Source organism: Ascaphus truei, chromosome 1 (assembly GCF_040206685.1).
Source record: "Ascaphus truei isolate aAscTru1 chromosome 1, aAscTru1.hap1, whole genome shotgun sequence".
NCBI lineage: Eukaryota > Metazoa > Chordata > Amphibia > Anura > Ascaphidae > Ascaphus > Ascaphus truei.
In genome coordinates, this window is record NC_134483.1 from 542,400,563 (window position 1) to 542,423,230 (window position 22,668).

Consider the following 22,668-nt stretch of genomic DNA (forward strand, 5'->3'; position numbering starts at 1 on the left):
TATGCCTGTAACTGCTAACATGGGAGCTAGCGGTGATCAGTATGCCTGTGACTGCTAACATGGGAGCTAGCTGTGATCAGTATGTCTGTGACTGCTAGCATGTGAGCTAGCGGTGATCAGTATGCCTGTGACTGCTAACATGGGAGCTAGCCGTGATCAGTATATCTGTGACTGCTAACATGGGAGCTAGCGGTGATCAGTATGTCTGTGACTGCTAACATGGGAGCTAGCCGTGATCAGTATATCTGTGACTGCTAACATGGGAGCTAGCGGTGATCAGTATGCCTGTGACTGCTAACATGTGAGCTAGCGGTGATCAGTATGCCTGTAACTGCTAACATGGGAGCTAGCGGTGATCAGTATGCCTGTGACTGCTAACATGGGAGCTAGCCGTGATCAGTATGCCTGTGACTGCTAGCATGTGAGCTAGCGGTGATCAGTATGCCTGTAACTGCTAACATGGGAGCTAGCGGTGATCAGTATGCCTGTGACTGCTAACATGGGAGCTAGCTGTGATCAGTATGCCTGTGACTGCTAACATGGGAGCTAGCTGTGATCAGTATGCCTGTGACTGCTAACATGGGAGCTAGCCGTGATCAGTATATCTGTGACTGCTAACATGGGAGCTAGCGGTGATCAGTATGTCTGTGACTGCTAACATGGGAGCTAGCCGTGATCAGTATGCCTGTGACTGCTAGCATGGGAGCTAGCGGTGATCAGTATGCCTGTGACTGCTAACATGTGAGCTAGCGGTGATCAGTATGTCTGTGATTGCTAACATGGGAGCTAGCCGTGATTAGTATGCCTGTGACTGCTAACATGTGAGCTAGCCGTGGTCAGTATGCCTGTGATTGCTAACATGGGAGCTAGCGGTGATCAGTATGCCTGTAACTGTCAGCATGGGAGCTAGCGGTGATCAGTATGCCTGTGACTGCTAACATGGGAGCTAGTCGTGATCAGTATGCCTGTGACTGCTAGCATGTGAGCTAGCCGTGATCAGTATGCCTGTGACTGCTAACATGGGAGCTAGCCGTGATCAGTATGCCTGTGACTGCTAACATGGGAGCTAGCCGTGATCAGTATGCATGTGACTGCTAGCATGTGAGCTAGCGGTGATCAGTATGCCTGTGACTGCTAGCATGTGAGCTAGCGGTGATCAATATGCCTGTAACTGCTAACATGGGAGCTAGCGGTGATCAGTATGCCTGTGACTGCTAGCATGTGAGCTAGCGGTGATCAGTATGCCTGTGACTGCTAACATGGGAGCTAGTCGTGATCAGTATGCATTTGACTGCTAACATGGGAGCTAGCCGTGATCAGTATGCCTGTGACTGCTAGCATGTGAGCTAGCGGTGATCATTATGCCTGTGACTGCTAGCATGGGAGCTAGCCGTGATCAGTATGCCTGTGACTGCTAGCATGTGAGCTAGCGGTGATCAGTATGCCTGTGACTGCTAACATGGGAGCTAGCCGTGATCAGTATGCCTGTGACTGCTAGCATGGGAGCTAGCGGTGATCAGTATGTCTTTGACTGCTAACATGGGAGCTAGCCGTGATCAGTATGCCTGTGACTGCTAGCATGTGAGCTAGCGGTGATCAGTATGCCTGTGACTGCTAACATGGGAGCTAGCCGTGATCAGTATGCCTGTGACTGCTAGCATGTGAGCTAGCGGTGATCAGTATGCCTGTGACTGCTAACATGGGAGCTAGCCGTGATCAGTATGCCTGTGACTGCTAACATGGGAGCTAGCCGTGATCAGTATGCCTGTGACTGGTAACATAGGAGCTAGCGGTGATCAGTATGCCTGTGACTGCTAACATGCGAGCTAGCCGGGATCAGTATGCCTGTGACTGCTAGCATGTGAGCTAGCTGTGATCAGTATGCCTGTGACTGCTAACATGGGAGCTAGCGGTGATCAGTATGCCTGTGACTGGTAACATAGGAGCTAGCGGTGATCAGTATGCCTGTGACTGCTAACATGGGAGCTAGCGGTGATCAGTATGTCTGTGACTGCTAACATGGGAGCTAGCGGTGATCAGTATGTCTTTGACTGCTAACATGGGAGCTAGCGGTGATCAGTATGCCTGTGACTGCTAGCATGTGAGCTAGCCGTGATCAGTATGCCTGTGACTGCTAGCATGTGAGCTAGCGGTGATCAGTATGCCTGTGACTGCTAACATGGGAGCTAGCCGTGATCAGTATGCCTGTGACTGGTAACATGGGAGCTAGCTGTGATCAGTATGCCTGTGACTGGTAACATGTGAGCTAGCCCTGATCAGTATGCCTGTGACTGCTAGCATGGGAGCTAGCGGTGATCAGTATGCCTGTGACTGCTAGCATGGGAGCTAGCCGTGATCAGTATGTCTGTGACTGCTAGCATGGGAGCTAGCGGTGATCAGTATGCCTGTGACTGGTAGCATGGGAGCTAGCCGTGATCAGTATGCCTGTGACTGGTAACATGGGAGCTAGCGGTGATCAGTATGCCTGTGACTGCTAACATGGGAGCTAGCGGTGATCAGTATGCCTGTGACTGCTAGCATGGGAGCTAGCGGTGATCAGTATGCCTGTGACTGCTAGCATGGGAGCTAGCGGTGATCAGTATGCCTGTGACTGCTAACATGTGAGCTAGCCGTGATCAGTATGCCTGTGACTGGTAACATGGGAGCTAGCTGTGATCAGTATGCCTGTGACTGGTAACATGTGAGCTAGCCCTGATCAGTATGCCTGTGACTGCTAGCATGGGAGCTAGCGGTGATCAGTATGCCTGTGACTGCTAGCATGGGAGCTAGCCGTGATCAGTATGTCTGTGACTGCTAGCATGGGAGCTAGCGGTGATCAGTATGCCTGTGACTGGTAGCATGGGAGCTAGCCGTGATCAGTATGCCTGTGACTGGTAACATGTGAGCTAGCGGTGATCAGTATGCCTGTGACTGCTAACATGGGAGCTAGCGGTGATCAGTATGCCTGTGACTGCTAGCATGTGAGCTAGCGGTGATCAGTATGCCTGTGACTGCTAACATGGGAGCTAGCCGTGATCAGTATGCCTGTGACTGGTAACATGGGAGCTAGCCGTGATCAGTATGCCTGTGACTGCTAACATGGGAGCTAGCCGTGATCAGTATGTCTGTGACTGCTAACATGGGAGCTAGCCGTGATCAGTATGCCTGTGACTGGTAACATGGGAGCTAGCGGTGATCAGTATGCCTGTGACTGCTAGCATGGGAGCTAGCGGTGATCAGTATGCCTGTGACTGCTAGCATGGGAGCTAGCGGTGATCAGTATGCCTGTGACTGCTAGCATGGGAGCTAGCCGTGATCAGTATGCCTGTTACTGCTAGCATGGGAGCTAGCGGTGATCAGTATGCCTGTGACTGGTAACATAGGAGCTAGCGGTGATCAGTATATCTGTGACTGCTAATATGGGAGCTAGCGGTGATCAGTATGCCTGTGACTGCTAACATGGGAGCTAGCGGTGATCAGTATATCTGTGACTGCTAACATGGGAGCTAGCGGTGATCAGTATGCCTGTGACTGCTAACATGGGAGCTAGCTGTGATCAGTATGCCTGTGACTGCTAGCATGGGAGCTAGCGGTGATCATTATGCCTGTGACTGCTAGCATGGGAGCTAGCGGTGATCAGTATACCTGTGACTGCTAACATGGGAGCTAGCCGTGATCAGTATGCCTGTGACTGCTAATATGGGAGCTAGCGGTGATCAGTATGCCTGTGACTGCTAGCATGGGAGCTAGCGGTGATCAGTATATCTGTGACTGCTAGCATGGGAGCTAGCGGTGATCAGTATGCCTGTGACTGCTAGCATGGGAGCTAGCCGTGATCAGTATGCCTGTTACTGCTAGCATGGGAGCTAGCGGTGATCAGTATGCCTGTGACTGGTAACATAGGAGCTAGCGGTGATCAGTATGTCTGTGACTGCTAATATGGGAGCTAGCGGTGATCAGTATGCCTGTGACTGCTAACATGGGAGCTAGCGGTGATCAGTATGCCTGTGACTGCTAACATGGGAGCTAGCGGTGATCAGTATATCTGTGACTGCTAACATGGGAGCTAGCGGTGATCAGTATGCCTGTGACTGCTAACATGGGAGCTAGCTGTGATCAGTATGCCTGTGACTGCTAGCATGGGAGCTAGCGGTGATCATTATGCCTGTGACTGCTAGCATGGGAGCTAGCGGTGATCAGTATACCTGTGACTGCTAACATGGGAGCTAGCGGTGATCAGTATGCCTGTGACTGCTAATATGGGAGCTAGCCGTGATCAGTATGTCTGTGACTGCTAACATGGGAGCTAGCCGTGATCAGTATGCCTGTGACTGGTAACATGGGAGCTAGCGGTGATCAGTATGCCTGTGACTGCTAGCATGGGAGCTAGCGGTGATCAGTATGCCTGTGACTGCTAGCATGGGAGCTAGCGGTGATCAGTATGCCTGTGACTGCTAGCATGGGAGCTAGCGGTGATCAGTATGTCTTTGACTGCTAACATGGGAGCTAGCGGTGATCAGTATGCCTGTGACTGCTAGCATGTGAGCTAGCGGTGATCAGTATGCCTGTGACTGCTAACATGGGAGCTAGCCGTGATCAGTATGCCTGTGACTGGTAACATGGGAGCTAGCCGTGATCAGTATGCCTGTGACTGCTAACATGGGAGCTAGCCGTGATCAGTATGTCTGTGACTGCTAACATGGGAGCTAGCCGTGATCAGTATGCCTGTGACTGCTAGCATGGGAGCTAGCGGTGATCAGTATGCCTGTGACTGCTAGCATGGGAGCTAGCCGTGATCAGTATGCCTGTTACTGCTAGCATGGGAGCTAGCGGTGATCAGTATGCCTGTGACTGGTAACATAGGAGCTAGCGGTGATCAGTATGTCTGTGACTGCTAATATGGGAGCTAGCGGTGATCAGTATGCCTGTGACTGCTAACATGGGAGCTAGCGGTGATCAGTATATCTGTGACTGCTAACATGGGAGCTAGCGGTGATCATTATGCCTGTGACTGCTAGCATGGGAGCTAGCGGTGATCAGTATACCTGTGACTGCTAACATGGGAGCTAGCCGTGATCAGTATGCCTGTGACTGCTAACATGGGAGCTAGCGGTGATCAGTATGCCTGTGACTGCTAACATGGGAGCTAGCGGTGATCAGTATATCTGTGACTGCTAACATGGGAGCTAGCGGTGATCAGTATGCCTGTGACTGCTAACATGGGAGCTAGCGGTGATCAGTATGCCTGTGACTGCTAACATGGGAGCTAGCGGTGATCAGTATGCCTGTGACTGCTAGCATGTGAGCTAGCGGTGATCAGTATGTCTGTGACTGCTAACATGGGAGCTAGCGGTGATCAGTATGCCTGTGACTGCTAGCATGGGAGCTAGCGGTGATCAGTATACCTGTGACTGCTAGCATGGGAGCTAGCGGTGATCAGTATGCCTGTGACTGCTAACATGGGAGCTAGCGGTGATCAGTATGCCTGTGACTGCTAGCATGGGAGCTAGCGGTGATCAGTATACCTGTGACTGCTAGCATGGGAGCTAGCGGTGATCAGTATGCCTGTGACTGCTAACATGGGAGCTAGCGGTGATCAGTATGCCTGTGACTGCTAGCATGTGAGCTAGCGGTGATCAGTATATCTGTGACTGCTAACATGGGAGCTAGCGGTGATCAGTATGCATGTGACTGCTAACATGGGAGCTAGCGGTGATCAGTATATCTGTGACTGCTAACATGGGAGCTAGCGGTGATCAGTATGCCTGTGACTGCTAGCATGTGAGCTAGCGGTGATCAGTATGCCTGTGACTGCTAACATGGGAGCTAGCCGTGATCAGTATGCCTGTGACTGCTAACATGGGAGCTAGCCGTGATCAGTATGCCTGTGACTGCTAGCATGTGAGCTAGCGGTGATCAGTATGCCTGTGACTGCTAACATGGGAGCTAGCCGTGATCAGTATGCCTGTGACTGCTAGCATGTGAGCTAGCGGTGATCAGTATATCTGTGACTGCTAACATGGGAGCTAGCGGTGATCAGTATGCCTGTGACTGCTAACATGTGAGCTAGCCGTGATCATTGTGACTGCTAGCATGTGAGCTAGCCGTGATCAGTATGCCTGTGACTGCTAGCATGTGAGCTAGCCGTGATCAGTATGCCTGTGACTGCTAACATGGGAGCTAGCAGTGATCAGTATGCCTGTGACTGCTAACATGGGAGCTAGCGGTGATCAGTATGCCTGTGACTGCTAGCATGGGAGCTAGCGGTGATCATTATGCCTGTGACTGCTAACTTGGGAGCTAGCGGTGATCAGTATGTCTGTGACTGCTAATATGTGAGCTAGCGGTGATCAGTATGCCTGTGACTGCTAACATGTGAGCTAGCCGTGATCATTGTGACTGCTAGCATGTGAGCTAGCCGTGATCAGTATGCCTGTGACTGCTAGCATGGGAGCTAGCGGTGATCAGTATATCTGTGACTGCTAACATGGGAGCTAGCGGTGATCAGTATGCCTGTGACTGCTAACATGGGAGCTAGCGGTGATCAGTATGCCTGTGACTGCTAGCATGGGAGCTAGCGGTGATCATTATGCCTGTGACTGCTAACTTGGGAGCTAGCGGTGATCAGTATGCCTGTGACTGCTAATATGTGAGCTAGCGGTGATCAGTATGCCTGTGACTGCTAACATGGGAGCTAGCCGTGATCAGTATGTCTGTGACTGCTAATATGTGAGCTAGCGGTGATCAGTATGCCTGTGACTGCTAACATGGGAGCTAGCGGTGATCAGTATGCCTGTGACTGCTAGCATGTGAGCTAGCCGTGATCAGTATGTCTGTGACTGCTAACTTGGGAGCTAGCGGTGATCAGTATGCCTGTGACTGCTAATATGGGAGCTAGCCGTGATCAGTATGCCTGTGACTGCTAGCATGGGAGCTAGCGGTGATCAGTATGCCTGTGACTGCTAACATGGGAGCTAGCGGTGATCAGTATATCTGTGACTGCTAACATGGGAGCTAGCGGTGATCAGTATGCCTGTGACTGCTAACATGTGAGCTAGCCGTGATCATTGTGACTGCTAGCATGGGAGCTAGCCGTGATCAGTATGCCTGTGACTGCTAACATGGGAGCTAGCGGTGATCAGTATATCTGTGACTGCTAACATGGGAGCTAGCAGTGATCAGTATGCCTGTGACTGCTAGCATGGGAGCTAGCCGTGATCAGTATGTCTGTGACTGCTAACTTGGGAGCTAGCGGTGATCAGTATGCCTGTGACTGCTAACATGGGAGCTAGCGGTGATCAGTATGCCTGTGACTGCTAGCATGGGAGCTAGCCGTGATCAGTATGCCTGTGACTGCTAACATGGGAGCTAGCGGTGATCAGTATGCATGTGACTGCTAGCATGTGAGCTAGCAGTGATCAGTATGCATGTGACTGCTAGCATGTGAGCTAGCGGTGATCAGTATGCCTGTGACTGCTAGCATGGGAGCTAGCGGTGATCAGTATGCCTGTGACTGCTAACATGGGAGCTAGCCGTGATCAGTATGCATGTGACTGCTAGCATGGGAGCTAGCGGTGATCAGTATGCATGTGACTGCTAGCATGTGAGCTAGCGGTGATCAGTATGCCTGTGACTGCTAGCATGTGAGCTAGCGGTGATCAGTATGCCTGTGACTGCTAGCATGTGAGCTAGCGGTGATCAGTATGCCTGTGACTGGTAGCATGTGAGCTAGCAGTGATCAGTATGCATGTGACTGCTAGCATGTGAGCTAGCGGTGATCAGTATGCCTGTGACTGCTAGCATGTGAGCTAGCCGTGATCAGTATGCCTGTGACTGCTAGCATAGGAGCTAGCTGTGATCAGTATGCCTGTGACTGCTAGCATGGGAGCTAGCTGTGATCAGTATGCCTGTGACTGCTAGCATGGGAGCTAGCTGTGATCAGTATGCCTGTGACTGCTAGCATGTGAGCTAGCGGTGATCAGTATGCCTGTGACTGCTAGCATAGGAGCTAGCTGTGATCAGTATGCCTGTGACTGCTAACATGGGAGCTAGCTGTGATCAGTATGCCTGTGACTGCTAGCATGTGAGCTAGCGGTGATCAGTATGCCTGTGACTGCTAACATGGGAGCTAGCGGTGATCAGTATGCCTGTGACTGCTAACATGGGAGCTAGCCGTGATTAGTATGCCTGTGACTGCTAACATGGGAGCTAGCGGTGATCAGTATGCCTGTGACTGCTAGCATGGGAGCTAGCGGTGATCAGTATGCCTGTGACTGCTAGCATGTGAGCTAGCGGTGATCAGTATGCCTGTGACTGCTAACATGGGAGCTAGCAGTGATCAGTATGCCTGTGACTGCTAGCATGGGAGCTAGCGGTGATCAGTATGCCTGTGACTGCTAACATGGGAGCTAGCGGTGATCAGTATGCCTGTGACTGCTAACATGGGAGCTAGCGGTGATCAGTATGCCTGTGACTGCTAACATGGGAGCTAGCGGTGATCAGTATGCCTGTGACTGCTAATATGGGAGCTAGCCGTGATCAGTATGCCTGTGACTGGTAACATGGGAGCTAGCGGTGATCAGTATGCCTGTGACTGCTAGCATGGGAGCTAGCCGTGATCAGTATGCCTGTGACTGCTAACATGGGAGCTAGCCGTGGTCAGTATGCCTGTGACTGTCAGCATGTGAGCTAGCGGTGATCAGTATGCCTGTGACTGCTAACATGGGAGCTAGCGGTGATCAGTATGCCTGTGACAGCTAACATGGGAGCTAGCCGTGGTCAGTATGCCTGTGACTGGTAGCATGTGAGCTAGCGGTGATCAGTATGCCTGTGACTGCTAGCATGGGAGCTAGCGGTGATCAGTATGCCTGTGACTGGTAGCATGTGAGCTAGCTGTGATCAGTATGCCTGTGACTGCTAACTTGGGAGCTAGCGGTGATCAGTATGCCTGTGACTGCTAACATGGGAGCTAGCGGTGATCAGTATGCCTGTGACTGCCAACATAGGAGCTAGCGGTGATCAGTATGCCTGTGACTGCTAACTTGGGAGCTAGCGGTGATCAGTATGCCTGTGACTGCTAGCATGTGAGCTAGCGGTGATCAGTATGCCTGTGACTGCCAACATAGGAGCTAGCGGTGATCAGTATGCCTGTGACTGCTAACTTGGGAGCTAGCGGTGATCAGTATGCCTGTGACTGCTAGCATGGGAGCTAGCTGTGATCAGTATGTCTGTGACTGCTAACATGGGAAATAACACATGCACAGAGTTTACTTTGAAGTCTGCAGCTCTCTTTTTGCTGCCTTCGCCAGCCTGGGGAGTACACCGACATTGCACCACACACATTACATTCACTAGAATGGTAAAGGGCCATATTTATTAAGCCATGTTGGAAGATGTTTTATGATGCAGCGCTGCTTAGTAGATAAAGCCCCGTATGCTGGCAGTAATTGGTGCATATTGCAGTGCAGTCTCTAGCAGGGAAGTGATTACTGAATTGAACGTTTGGTTCTGCACATGTGCCAGCTGGTTTCCTGCGCAGGGTTTGTCAGAATAATGCAGAAGTTGCATAATAATAATGCAATACTGTCACGACATTATCATGACAAATAGCTTGGGGCATGTTTCTGAACCCCAAATTCCCCAAGTTGGACTCAGTGCCCCAAGTCGCGCCCGTCTCTGCTGAGACTAGAGGAACGTTCCAAACACTGATACAGAACAGGGCTGGTTTTAGTAACGTGTCAACTACTTAGGCCCATATTCACTAAAGGGTGCTAAACTTTAGCACACCATAAAACATTTAACTTTGTTTAACCCTTTAGCTACACGTGAGAGGGTTAAGCTTATATGGGCTTAATGCAAAAGTGACTGACTACTTGTGCAAAAATGTTTGTAGGGACTTTAAAGAAAAGACAAGCTCGGTAGGAAAAAAAATAATTTAAATTACTGAAACTTTACCCACGCCAGAACCCGGTCCTTTCACGAGCCCACGTTAGCTGTGCCGTGGCCACGTTTAAGCACATAACTCGCATATGGGAAACAGATCCGTGATTCCCTGTTACATTGTACTGTATATTACAAAATAGATCACTGTATCAGCGCACAAGATCCCACGGTGCAGATCCCTTCTACGTGGGAACACAATGTATCAGTGCACAAGATCCCACGGTGCAGATCTTTTCTACGTGGGAACACAATGTATCGAAGTACAAGATCCCGCAGTGCAGATCCCTTCTACGTGGGAACACAATGTATCAGCGCACAAGATCCCGCAGTGCAGATCCCTTCTACGTGGGAACACAATGTATCAGCGCACAAGATCCCGCAGTGCAGATCCCTTCTACGTGGGAACACAATGTATCAGCGCACAAGATCCCTTCTCCGTGGGAACACAATGTATCAGTGCACAAGATCCCGCGGTGCAGATCCCTTCTACGTGGGAACACAATGTATCAGTGCACAAGATCCCACGGTGCAGATCCCTTCTATGTGGGAACACAATGTATCAGCGCACAAGATCCCACGGTGCAGATCCCTTCTACGTGGGAACACAATGTATCAGCGCACAAGCTCCCGCGGTGCTGATCCCTTCTACGTGGGAACACAATGTATCAGCGCACAAGATCCCACGGTGCTGATCCCTTCTACGTGGGAACACAATGTATCAGTGCACAAGATCCCGCGGTGCAGATCCCTTCTACGTGGGAACACAATGTATCAGTGCACAAGATCCCGCGGTGCAGATCCCTTCTACGTGGGAACACAATGTATCAGCGCACAAGATCCCGCGGTGCTGATCCCTTCTACGTGGGAACCCAATGTATCAGCGCACAAGATCCCACTGGGCAGATCCCGCAGTGCAGATCCCTTCTACGTGGGAACACACAATACAACAGGACATGGAACACAATGTTTCTCAGAAGACTTGTGTAATGGGAGCTGGAGTAAGTATATTTGTTATGAATCCCAGCCCCGGGTGTTAAGGTTTCCGTCCCAGGTAGCCGGCTAAAAACATAATTTCTCAAAGAGTTTAACAGTCTAATAATTGGCTTCCTCAAAGAAATGTAACCATGCTAAAAGTAAAAAATTGGCTTATTTTATTTGTTTGATAACTGATTACAAATTGCATTTCCTAGGGGCGCCTGGAAGGGCGAGGGAGGCATATAAAGGTTTCTCCGCATCAAGCAGACTATACATTTTTATGTATTGCAGTCGGTGAGTATAGAACAAATTGAGCACTAAAGGCTTATTCCATATACCCCGCAGCGGCCGATCTGTTTGCTACCAAAAGTCCCCTTTACCTTCAATGGGGTATTTTGGCCAAATCGGTCGCTCCAGAGGATATAGCATAAGGCCGCGTCCATGCTGCCTGCTCGCGAGCGCGAGACGGAGCGCCGTGACGTTGCGCTTTCTTGCAACAGAGGCGATTCCTGGACTGAGCTAATGGGCGCGGGGGCGTTTCGGGGTGCGTGCCCTCATTGGGCGAACCGCTCACGTGGCTTGGTCGTCACGCCGCGAATGCAAAATAATTTGTCTCGGCAAGTAGCTCTCTGGCCAACGCCCACGTGCGAGCCACATTACCGCCACGTTACCACCATGTGATTCATTGCGCAGCTCTCTCTCTCGGGCAGCACCATGGACGCGCCCTTTGCCCTACGCAGGGATGTATCTGCCTTGTTGATCCCAGCCCCTCTGGCAGGGAAAGGGTTCTGTTCTGTCCATTTCCGGATAAGCTTCTCTATACGGATGAAACACTTCTTGTTCCTAACTCCACCCCTACAAAGGAGAGACTCTGCTATATAACCCCGGGGCAGGGCAACTCTGCTATATAACCCCGGGGCAGGGCAACTCTGCTATATAACCCCGGGGCAGGGCAACTCTGCTATATAACCCCGGGGCAGGAGAACTCTGCTATATAACCCCGGGGCAGGAGAACTCTGCAATATAACCCCGGGGCAGGGGAACTCTGCTATATAACCCCGGGGCAGGGGAACTCTGCTATATAACCCCGGGGCAGGGGAACTCTGCTATATAACCCCGGGGCAGGGGAACTCTGCTATATAACCCCGGGGCAGGGGAACTCTGCTATATAACCCCGGGGCAGGGGAACTCTGCTATATAACCCCGGGGCAGGGGAACTCTGCTATATAACCCCGGGGCAGGGGAACTCTGCTATATAACCCCGGGGCAGGGCAACTCTGCTATATAACCCCGGGACAGGGGAACTCTGCTATATAACCCCGGGGCAGGGGAACTCTGCTATATAACCCCGGGGCAGGGAAACTCTGCTATATAACCCCGGGGCAGGGGTGCTATATAACCCCGGGGCAGGGGAACTCTGCTATATAACCCCGGGGCAGGGGTGCTATATAACCCCAGGGCAGGGGAACTCTGCTATATAACCCCGGGGCAGGGGAACTCTGCTATATAACCCCGGGGCAGGGGTGCTATATAACCCCAGGGCAGGGGAACTCTGCTATATAACCCCGGGGCAGGGGAACTCTGCTATATAACCCCGGGGCAGGGGAACTCTGCTATATAACCCCGGGGCAGGGGAACTCTGCTATATAACCCCGGGGCAGGGGAACTCTGCTATATAACCCCGGGGCAGGGGAACTCTGCTATATAACCCCGGGGCAGGGGAACTCTGCTATATAACCCCGGGGCAGGGGAACTCTGCTATATAACCCCGGGGCAGGGGAACTCTGCTATATAACCCCGGGGCAGGGGAACTCTGCTATATAACCCCGGGGCAGGGGAACTCTGCTATATAACCCCGGGGCAGGGCAACTCTGCTATATAACCCCGGGACAGGGGAACTCTGCTATATAACCCCGGGGCAGGGGAACTCTGCTATATAACCCCGGGGCAGGGAAACTCTGCTATATAACCCCGGGGCAGGGGTGCTATATAACCCCGGGGCAGGGGAACTCTGCTATATAACCCCGGGGCAGGGGTGCTATATAACCCCAGGGCAGGGGAACTCTGCTATATAACCCCGGGGCAGGGGAACTCTGCTATATAACCCCGGGGCAGGGGAACTCTGCTATATAACCCCGGGGCAGGGGAACTCTGCTATATAACCCCGGGGCAGGGGAACTCTGCTATATAACCCCGGGGCAGGGGAACTCTGCTATATAACCCCGGGGCAGGGGAACTCTGCTATATAACCCCGGGGCAGGGGAACTCTGCTATATAACCCCGGGGCATGGCAACTCTGCTATATAACCCCGGGGCAGTGGAACTCTGCTATATAACCCCGGGGCAGGGCAACTCTGCTATATAACCCCGGGGCAGGGGAACTCTGCTATATAACCCCGGGGCAGGGCAACTCTGCTATATAACCCCGGGGCAGGGGAACTCTGCTATATAACCCTGGGGCAGGGGTGCTATATAACCCCGGGGCAGGGGAACTCTGCTATATAACCCCGGGGCAGGGGTGCTATATAACCCCAGGGCAGGGGAACTCTGCTATATAACCCCAGGGCAGGGGAACTCTGCTATATAACCCCGGGGCAGGGGAACTCTGCTATATAACCCCGGGGCAGGGGAACTCTGCTATATAACCCCGGGGCAGGGGAACTCTGCTATATAACCCCGGGGCAGGGGAACTCTGCTATATAACCCCGGGGCAGGGGAACTCTGCTATATAACCCCGGGGCAGGGGAACTCTGCTATATAACCCCGGGGCAGGGGAACTCTGCTATATAACCCCGGGGCAGGGGAACTCTGCTATATAACCCCGGGGCAGGGCAACTCTGCTATATAACCCCGGGGGCAGGGGAAGTACAGGTCTGTTTAGGTAACAACAAAAAAACAAAACAAAGATCCCCAAGCTACTTCCGATGTGACAAACATACACAGTGCAATACCTATATATCTCTTGAAAAAGGGTCATTTAGTTTAATCCTTTGGCCAAAGCGTCTTAAGCCTGCTGCCCCTTACAAGGCATGACCGTAGCAGGTCCTAACACTCAGCTGGGTTAAAATTCTTATTTACCTGTATAATTAATTAGTTCATTACTAACTGTTAATGTATATTTTGATAGGGGTCCTAAGTTTATATGTTTAAGAATATATGCTCCATTTTTGTCAGCTCAGGTACAATGTGTATAGCTGTAGGGAAAAGTATAGGAACTCTGTTTTAACACAGAGAGCAAAAGTCACTTCTAATACAGTTGCTCCTTGCTGAGATCAAGCCCCATATATCCTGTTTGACCAGAATCCTGATATATTCAAACTGTCTTGTCAGCAATGTACGATAGCCACGGCAACTGGGGGTTAGCTGACAGAAAATAGCTTTGTTAAGGATAACTATAGCAACGACAGCTCGGCTGGGGGGTAGCTGAAAGGGATATGGCATTGTTAAGCATAACTATAGCAATAACAGCTGGGCTGGGGGGTAACTGAAAGGAATATGGCATTGTTAAGGACAACTGGCTTCTGTTACGTGTACATGGCAACTTGGCAACCTGAATGAATTGTAACTATGTGACAACAACCCGAAAGGGCTATAAGAACTGATGCATGTGCCCATTAAAGCAGACCAGTGAGTGAGAACGATACCTTGTGTCCGAATTATTCACTTGTCTCCAGGCGCCTGTCCAGCTATCCTGTCCAGCACATTGAACCTGAAAGGGACCTCCCGGGAGGCAGTCTTGAGTCCACAGGGTAGACCTGCTACCGTACGGCGGAAAGTAGACCATATTTTCATCTGGTGTCAGAAAGTGGGATAGGGCACCATCTGGGTAAGTACGAGATATTAATTGTTATCCGTATCATGCCCGGGTGTCTCCCTATCAAAAGATACCCAATTTATATAGTCTGGTGGACTAAGGCAAGGGTAGAATAACTACGAGTTAAAGTCTCGTAGGGTAGAATAACTACGAGTTAAAGTCTCGTAGGGTAGAATAACTACGAGGTAAAGTCTCGTAGAATACATCGTGGGTTAGAGTCCCGGATGTGAATAATATTCTTTTTGATATATATGAGTTCAATGTGACTGTGGAAGCTGATTTTTGTTTAAAATTTTTAAAGTGCATAAGTATTGGCTTGTATTGTTTTGCTAGCTTATAAGTATTTAAAGTTATAAGGATATATATATATATATATATATATATATATATATATATATATTTTTTTTTATAAGTGTGTTGCGGTAATGGGAATGGTAAGAATGGTCAAGGGGATAAGAGGAACTGTATTTTTGCCTGACTGTTGGTTCCCTATATCACGGACATTTAGATAAAGTGTTATATTCTGTTAGAATTATTGCCCGTTGTTAAGATAAGTTTTCTTTATAAGATAATAGTGAAGACAAACAAGTAACATGTCCAGAAGTAATAAAGATAAAGATAAAGTATAAGACTAACAATAACAATGTTAGGTTAAAAAAAAAAAAAAAGTTTTAAAATGTCATTATTGGGGCATTTACATTGACAAATTGACTGAATAAAGGTGTAACAGCAAGTGAAGTTGCCGATAGATTATTGTAAATGATCAAGGCATATGGAGGTATTGAGGAAGTAGAGACGAACGCAAGACCACTTATAGTGGCAGTATATGTGACAGGTTTACATGCAGAAATTGGGAAGCAAGTAGAGACTGTGTGTATTGGTTGGGAGCATAAAAGATTGTCAGAAATTTCTACTGTGGTAGAGAATGCAAATGAGCTGAGAAGCTAAGGAAAAGACTCAGAAAGTGTTTAAGAAATAAATCTGTTAACAAAAGTAAAGAATGATAGAACCAAAAAGGGTAGAGATTAAGGAAGGGAAACGAGGGACTGAATTTAAAATCTAAAAGTCAGCTCTGTCCCTCCTTGTAATTGTATGCAGCCCACAGTTGCAGAAACCCACACCTTTTTTTCATTGAATGTTACACAGGAATGTGAGCAGTTCACAGCTAAGCAAGTTAACATAATATGTTTGCTACAATAGAATTCTAACATTGTTTTCAATTAGTTTTAAAGTAATTAATGTACATTATAAAAGTTTTCAGATTAATTACAAGAAAAAGAATAGAAAAGTATATTCTTATTAAATTAGGTTTTTGTAGGAATAAGAATTAAATGGCATTTAGGTTTTTTTCCCTCAGCAAAAATGTAGGTTAAACTGCAAAGTTCTAAAAAAAAAAAGGTAAAAGCATATTGTTAGGGTAATAAAATTAGGCGAAGGAAAGTCTGATCCAAGAATGGTAGGAGAAGTTGTAGGCAAGGAGATGGTTTTGTTTTGTTAAATGTTATTAGTAAATGTTAGAAAGTTAGGCAGAGCTCCTAGGATCGATAAAAGCAAAAAATATATATATAATTTTTTCAATCTAAAATTAAGACATGCAACCCAAATTATTTATGCCAGATTAATTGAGTATGAGTGCATATTGACTTGAATTAAGAACATAGCTACAGTATAATAGGTATAGGTTTTCTTTGTTTCAAAATGTTGTATTAGATTTTCAGGTATAACTACAGTATGGTAAAAACATTGATTGTTTGAGTAATCCCTGTATGCTTGTAGAACCTGAGTGAATCCTACCTGTGTGAAAGTTTTATGTGAGTTGAATAATAGGAATGACGGTTTATGATATATTACTACCCTGGAAATTGCAAATGTTTCTAAAATAAGAATATAATTAATTGCTTGCGTTGAAAGTTTAATTTTTAAAAGTGTACACCCCCACTACAATACATATTAATACTGGGCAGGGAGAGTTTGGTTGTCCATGGAAAGAGAGGAGGAGAAAGAAAGGACAAAATTTGAGAAAATCAATTGATTTTTACCATTTTTTTGTAATCAGTCCAGTCACTGGAAAAAAAAAAATAAGGATATTTATCGTTCTGGCCAGGCGATTTGTTTCCTTAAACAGAATGACATTCTTTCCCCCTGAATTTCCATGGACAGAATTAGGTGAACACGTGACACAGAAATAACGGGCAGGACACATTCCAGACATGAAAGTTAACTACTGTAGAAGCTCAGTATTTTCACATTGGTTTTAAAAGGATAGTTATAATATGGGGAGAGAGAAGGATATTTTTATTAATATAGTTTGCAGGCAGGATCAAACGGTTTTGCATTGCCTTGTTTCAGATGCCCAGAAAGTTCTCAGCTTGCTGTATGCCTGGAGTTGGACAAATACAGTTTTAAATTGGACTAATGTAAAGTTTTCAATGGAATTACTTTTCTGCAAAGTTGATTATATATTTAATATTTTATACATTTTTAACCATTTTTCTCTCCAAATTTAAATCTGTCAATTTCTTATTCTACAGGTTGTTCTCTCAGCAAACCAGACATTATTTTGTGTTTTAAAGGTTTCTGTCAAAAGACTGAAGCAGATTATATTTATAATCAGTAAAGGTTTTGAGGTTTTGTTTTTTTTAATGCAAATTTTATACCCAAAGGAGTCAGGTCTATTGTGTGAAATTCTGTTTGTTTTGTGTCTGTGTTCTGTGTTCTGTTTGTGTGTAAATAAGTTTTGTTCCAAACATGAGGTTTTTTTAACTTAGATCTCCTGCCTCATTTTAATGTTAAATACTGTTCACATAGCACATGCGTTATATGTGAAAAGGAGGGAAAGATAATTGATTAGTGAGCCCCAGCATTTGTGAAGGCAGTATAGGATTTATGGGAACAGTGTGGTATTGGAAGTAATCTACAGATAGATCATATTAGATTATTAGATAGGTTTGGTTAAGTTCTACTCCTGCTTATATGCGGACGCTAAGACAGTGGTAAGGAAATTGATACAGGAATTTATTCTTAGGTATAAATTATCTCCCTATGAGATACTTATAGGATGATTTATGACTATCAGTAGTTTTAAGGAAATAATTAGGGACTATGTTATTGGTAATAAAACAATTAGTATGCAACTAATATATTTTCTGAGTCTCTAGGCAAAGGTCAAAGTTTAAAGTGCACCTACTCGAGATGGGTTAATGGTCATGCTTTCCCTACGCAAGAACGTTTTCATCCCAGATGAAAAGACCCTACTACTACTACCATTACAGCAATTAAAGTGGCAGAGGTCTCTTCCTGGATCCACGTTACGCACGTGCAACTTATCCCAGCACCACCCACAGTTGCTTCAAGTTAAACTATAGCCAAGGTGGAAAAGCCAAAAGATACAGCTGCTACAGAATACAAAATTTATGTTTTAATCCCCGCCAATAACCAACGGAGGAGAAAGACACAGGCAAAAGTCCGGACCTCAACATATGAACTTTGAACCTTTTTTTATAATCCTTTTTTCTTTACAGGTTTTATTATAATGTATATTCTATTAGGTTTGTGTAAGTAGTGTACCCACAAAGATGATAGGGTAGTAACAGGTATATTTTGTTTAGTAATTTTTATTTTGTTTTTATTGTCTGTGTATAGTATATATGCACACTCTTTCGTTATATAATGGAATCCTGGTAGGTAGAGGGTATCCATTGGGACTTGGTGGTTGGATTGGTTCTCTGGAAGCGAAGCTAGCGGATGTTTTTGTATGTGTGTCTGTCCTACTCATTGCTCTATATGTATGTGTTAAGTACAGCAAAACTTTGGTCCAGCAGTACGCTGCAATCCCCCCACCAATGCTATGTCTCTTTTCGGTGATGAAGATGTCGGCAGTCCCCCAGAAGAAGAGACCGAAGAAGAAATCAACTGGGCCGATATGTTGGCCTGAAAAGGAATAAAGTCATGCAGAATTAGATAACTGGTCCAGCAGGACAATGAAATTGTTAATTGTTCTTTAATTAGACTGTCTCTTAAGGATATGGGGGTACTGAGAAGATTGGATATGAGGAAGGCGGGGAGGTCACACAGGGGCGTGAGTCAACCACACGGAAAGAAACGGAAGCCACCCATTTTGACCATGGCAATTCATTTTGTCTGTTTTGCCATTCTGAGTAAATGCAGTATGAAAGATGCATGCAAGGATGTTTGTGCAATCGCTCCCAGTAGAAATTAGCCCCCACCAATTCTCAGAAATCCTTTAGTCATCATAATGCGCTAGTTGTGATGTACAAATTTATGTGTGCTAGGATTTTTAGAGAAACACCATTGGCTACACCAACTGTATTAATTTTGTGCTCCTCCTATTTTGCAATGTTGTCATGTTATGACAAAAGGAGGGAATTGTTAATGTATATTTTGATAGGGGTCCTAAGTTTATATGTTTAAGAATATATGCTCCATTTTTGTCAGCTCAGGTACAATGTGTATAGCTGTAGGGAAAAGTATAGGAACTCTGTTTTAACACAGAGAGCAAAAGTCACTTCTAATACAGTTGCTCCTTGCTGAGATCAAGCCCCATATATCCTGTTTGACCAGAATCCTGATATATTCAAACTGTCTTGTCAGCAATGTACGATAGCCACGGCAACTGGGGGTTAGCTGACAGAAAATAGCTTTGTTAAGGATAACTATAGCAACGACAGCTCGGCTGGGGGGTAGCTGAAAGGGATATGGCATTGTTAAGCATAACTATAGCAATAACAGCTGGGCTGGGGGGTAACTGAAAGGAATATGGCATTGTTAAGGACAACTGGCTTCTGTTACGTGTACATGGCAACTTGGCAACCTGAATGAATTGTAACTATGTGACAACAACCCGAAAGGGCTATAAGAACTGATGCATGTGCCCATTAAAGCAGACCAGTGAGTGAGAACGATACCTTGTGTCCGAATTATTCACTTGTCTCCAGGCGCCTGTCCAGCTATCCTGTCCAGCACATTGAACCTGAAAGGGACCTCCCGGGAGGCAGTCTTGAGTCCACAGGGTAGACCTGCTACCGTACGGCGGAAAGTAGACCATATTTTCACTAACATTTCCTGCCTTCAAAACAAGCGCCTTAAGAATTTACCCAAATTTATCAGGGAAAAGGTAAAACGGGCTCAGAATAAGATCCATTTCCAAATACGGCGCTGTTTTTTGTTTCGAAATAAGCCCCAAAGACACTCGAGTGTTAAATCACAAAAGTAAATCTGCGGAAGATAAACACTTCTCCTGGCGACAGAATGAAAGTGAAACAGAAACCTGTATAAAAAAAATCACCAATGTATAAAAACAACCAAATCCCGCTGTCTTTCCATGGAAACATACTGCGCTGTTTTTCTTTCTCCTCTTTTGTCCGGTTTGGCTTCTGCAGCTGGGAGATTAGTAGACAGCCCGACAGGATTCATAAATAAGGTTTAATTACCAGACATGATGGAGCCGTCAGTCTCCTGTCTCTCCTGTCTGACAGTCTCCTGTCTCTCCTGTCTGACAGTCTCCTGTCTCTCCTGTCTGACAGTCTCTTGTCTCTCGTGCCTGGCCGTCTCCTGTTTCTCCTGTGTAACAGTCTCCTGACAGGCAGTCTCCTGTCTCTAGTGCCTGGCAGTCTCTTGTCTCTTGTGCCTGGCAGTCACAGCACTCTACAACCAGAAGAGGTCCTCACAAGTTCAGTGCAGAGGGGAAGGGGGAATGTCTTTATTTGCCCAGCAGACCACAAAGTGTCGGGTTACACGCAGAGTAACAGGGGAAAGGAAGGGTGTTGGACCATTTGGACTGTAAGGCCTCGGCCATGTTTACCGCTTGTTGGCGGTAGCGTGCTGACGCGCGCTCCCGCTCAGCACTGAGCCCCTAAAGCCGCAATTAGAGCGGCTTTAGTAGGGGCTCACCTGCGCTTCCGCGCGCTTGCGGAAGCGCAGGTCTTAGGGGAATTTAACATTTCCCCGCTTGCCGGCGCGACAGTGACCCGCCCCCGGCCAGTGACGCGCCCGCCCCCTGATGGCCCGCTGACGGCGCGTGCGGTAAGCAACCGCAAGGCCAGGGAAAGCACCCGCTTTCCCTGAGCCTCAGCGCGCCTCAGCGAGCAAGCAGCGAGCCTGGCCGAGGCCTAAGGATTCCCAAAGGAGAGACCAGTAAAATGATGAGACTGTACAAGTGTGAATCAGCAAGGGAGGGGTTAATGCTTGAATGCAGAATAGGGTTAGTTAGCCAACGATCAGCAAAATAAAGGCAAACACAGCTGCAGGTAACATTCCAGAATTACACAATGTCTATGGACAATTGACCTTCCCAGAAGATAAAAACTTTTGCAATACGATTACAGGTTGTCCTCGCTATCCAACGTTTCCCTTTACAACGAATGGCATTTCCAACGCTTTACAATGCCACCCTACGGGCCGTTTTTCGACACCTGAATGCGTTATCCGACGCTCTCCGCCACTGATTAACATGGGACTCACTTTACAACGGTTTCACTATCCAACGCTACTTCCAGAACGGATTCCGTTGGATAACCGAGGACCGCCTGTACCGTGAAAAAATGTTATAGTGTTATGGCGCTATCAATTAAAGTATCAAGGCAATGTGTATATACAGTAGTGAAAAAATGTGCAAAAATCAAAACAATCTCAAAATGCCCAGATCAAACAAATCTCAGAGTATATACAGCCCCCCAAAAAGATATATGCTATAAATCATACATATACCTATAAAGTGATACGAGTCTCAAAGTCCAGTAGAATGCTAAGGAGTTCCATTGTTCTTTTCGTCCCGCAGCAAGACTTCCCAGGGTTCCCTGTCCTTATTGCAGAGCAATGGCGAAGAAGAACTTCTTTTGGCGCACGGATCCACAAGTTCCAAAAATGGGTCAAGAGAGAACTGATAGTGTGATACTGTTGTGACTTTAGTGAAATATATATTTAATACAAGGGGATGAGGCACTTACATTTTCCTTGAAATAAAGTTGTCTTAAAGAAGAATTGCGTCTCTGTCTTTAATGGTTTCTACTGGAGAGAAATAGATACGGTTGTCACGGGAGACCAGCTGCTTTTTACACCATTTATAGATTACCGGGATCATTCATTAGGCAGAACAAGGCAGTAAAACCAAATTGCATGTATTTTAGTAAGCCCACGCACAACAAGAAGAATTACACAAGGAACAGTTACAAATTCACTTACTGGGGTGTCTGGGGGGGGGGGGGGGGATCTAGGCTTTCCTAGGTGCAGGGCGCCCGCTTGGATGAGCTTACCCTGACCGGGATATACACCCGGTTCTCCTGGTCCTCTTTTCGGCTTCAATTCCCAGCCGTGACCGCTGCGTTCGATTTTGAGAACTTGGGCGCAAAAGAGGGGACTTCCAGATGCAGCGGCCGTTATCCGAACATTTCACGGGTTGTATTCTTGGGCACACCGAGGTCGTGACGCATGATTTCTTCAAACTTTCCCGCGTTAGGACGCGTGCTTACTAGTGTTTTTATCGGGTGTGGAAAATGGCATTTTAGCATTGACGTGGCTTTTATCTGGTTTTTAAACACCTGCAAATTGACACAGTATAGCACAGTACACACTGTCATTGTACATTACTGCAAATAAATCAGAATTGCGACTCGCGGCATTCATGGCAACCTTCCCGAAACAATAACCCGTGAATGCCGCGTGAAATGCAGCAGAGTTCCCGAAAACGGCTCCGTGAAATGTTCGGATAACGGCCGCTGCATCTGTGGTCTCTGCGAGGGAAACTTTCCAGGCTTCAAAACGAAGCCGGTCGCTCTGCTATTTCGAACAGAGCAACTTTGAAAAGTCCGCCGTAGCTTCATCGACTCACCGATTGGTTGGCTTGGAAGGAATGGCTCCCTCTCTTGGTCAGCACCTGACATACACTCCGCTGGGTTATCCCCAGAATGGAGGGGGGGAAG

At 47.4% G+C, this 22,668-nt stretch overlaps 1 protein-coding gene across 1 annotated transcript in view; it reads right to left on the reverse strand.

Annotated features, from left to right (window-relative positions):
• Nucleotides 1-20,436, reverse strand: part of LOC142467694 (uncharacterized) — a 35,788-nt gene extending 15,352 nt beyond the window's left edge. The window contains exon 1 of the mRNA XM_075573624.1: nucleotides 20,182-20,436. Coding sequence (XP_075429739.1) covers nucleotides 20,182-20,188 — 7 coding nt within the window. The 5' untranslated portion in view covers nucleotides 20,189-20,436. The remainder of the gene's footprint in view (nucleotides 1-20,181) is intronic.
• Nucleotides 20,437-22,668: the final 2,232 nt, after the last annotated feature.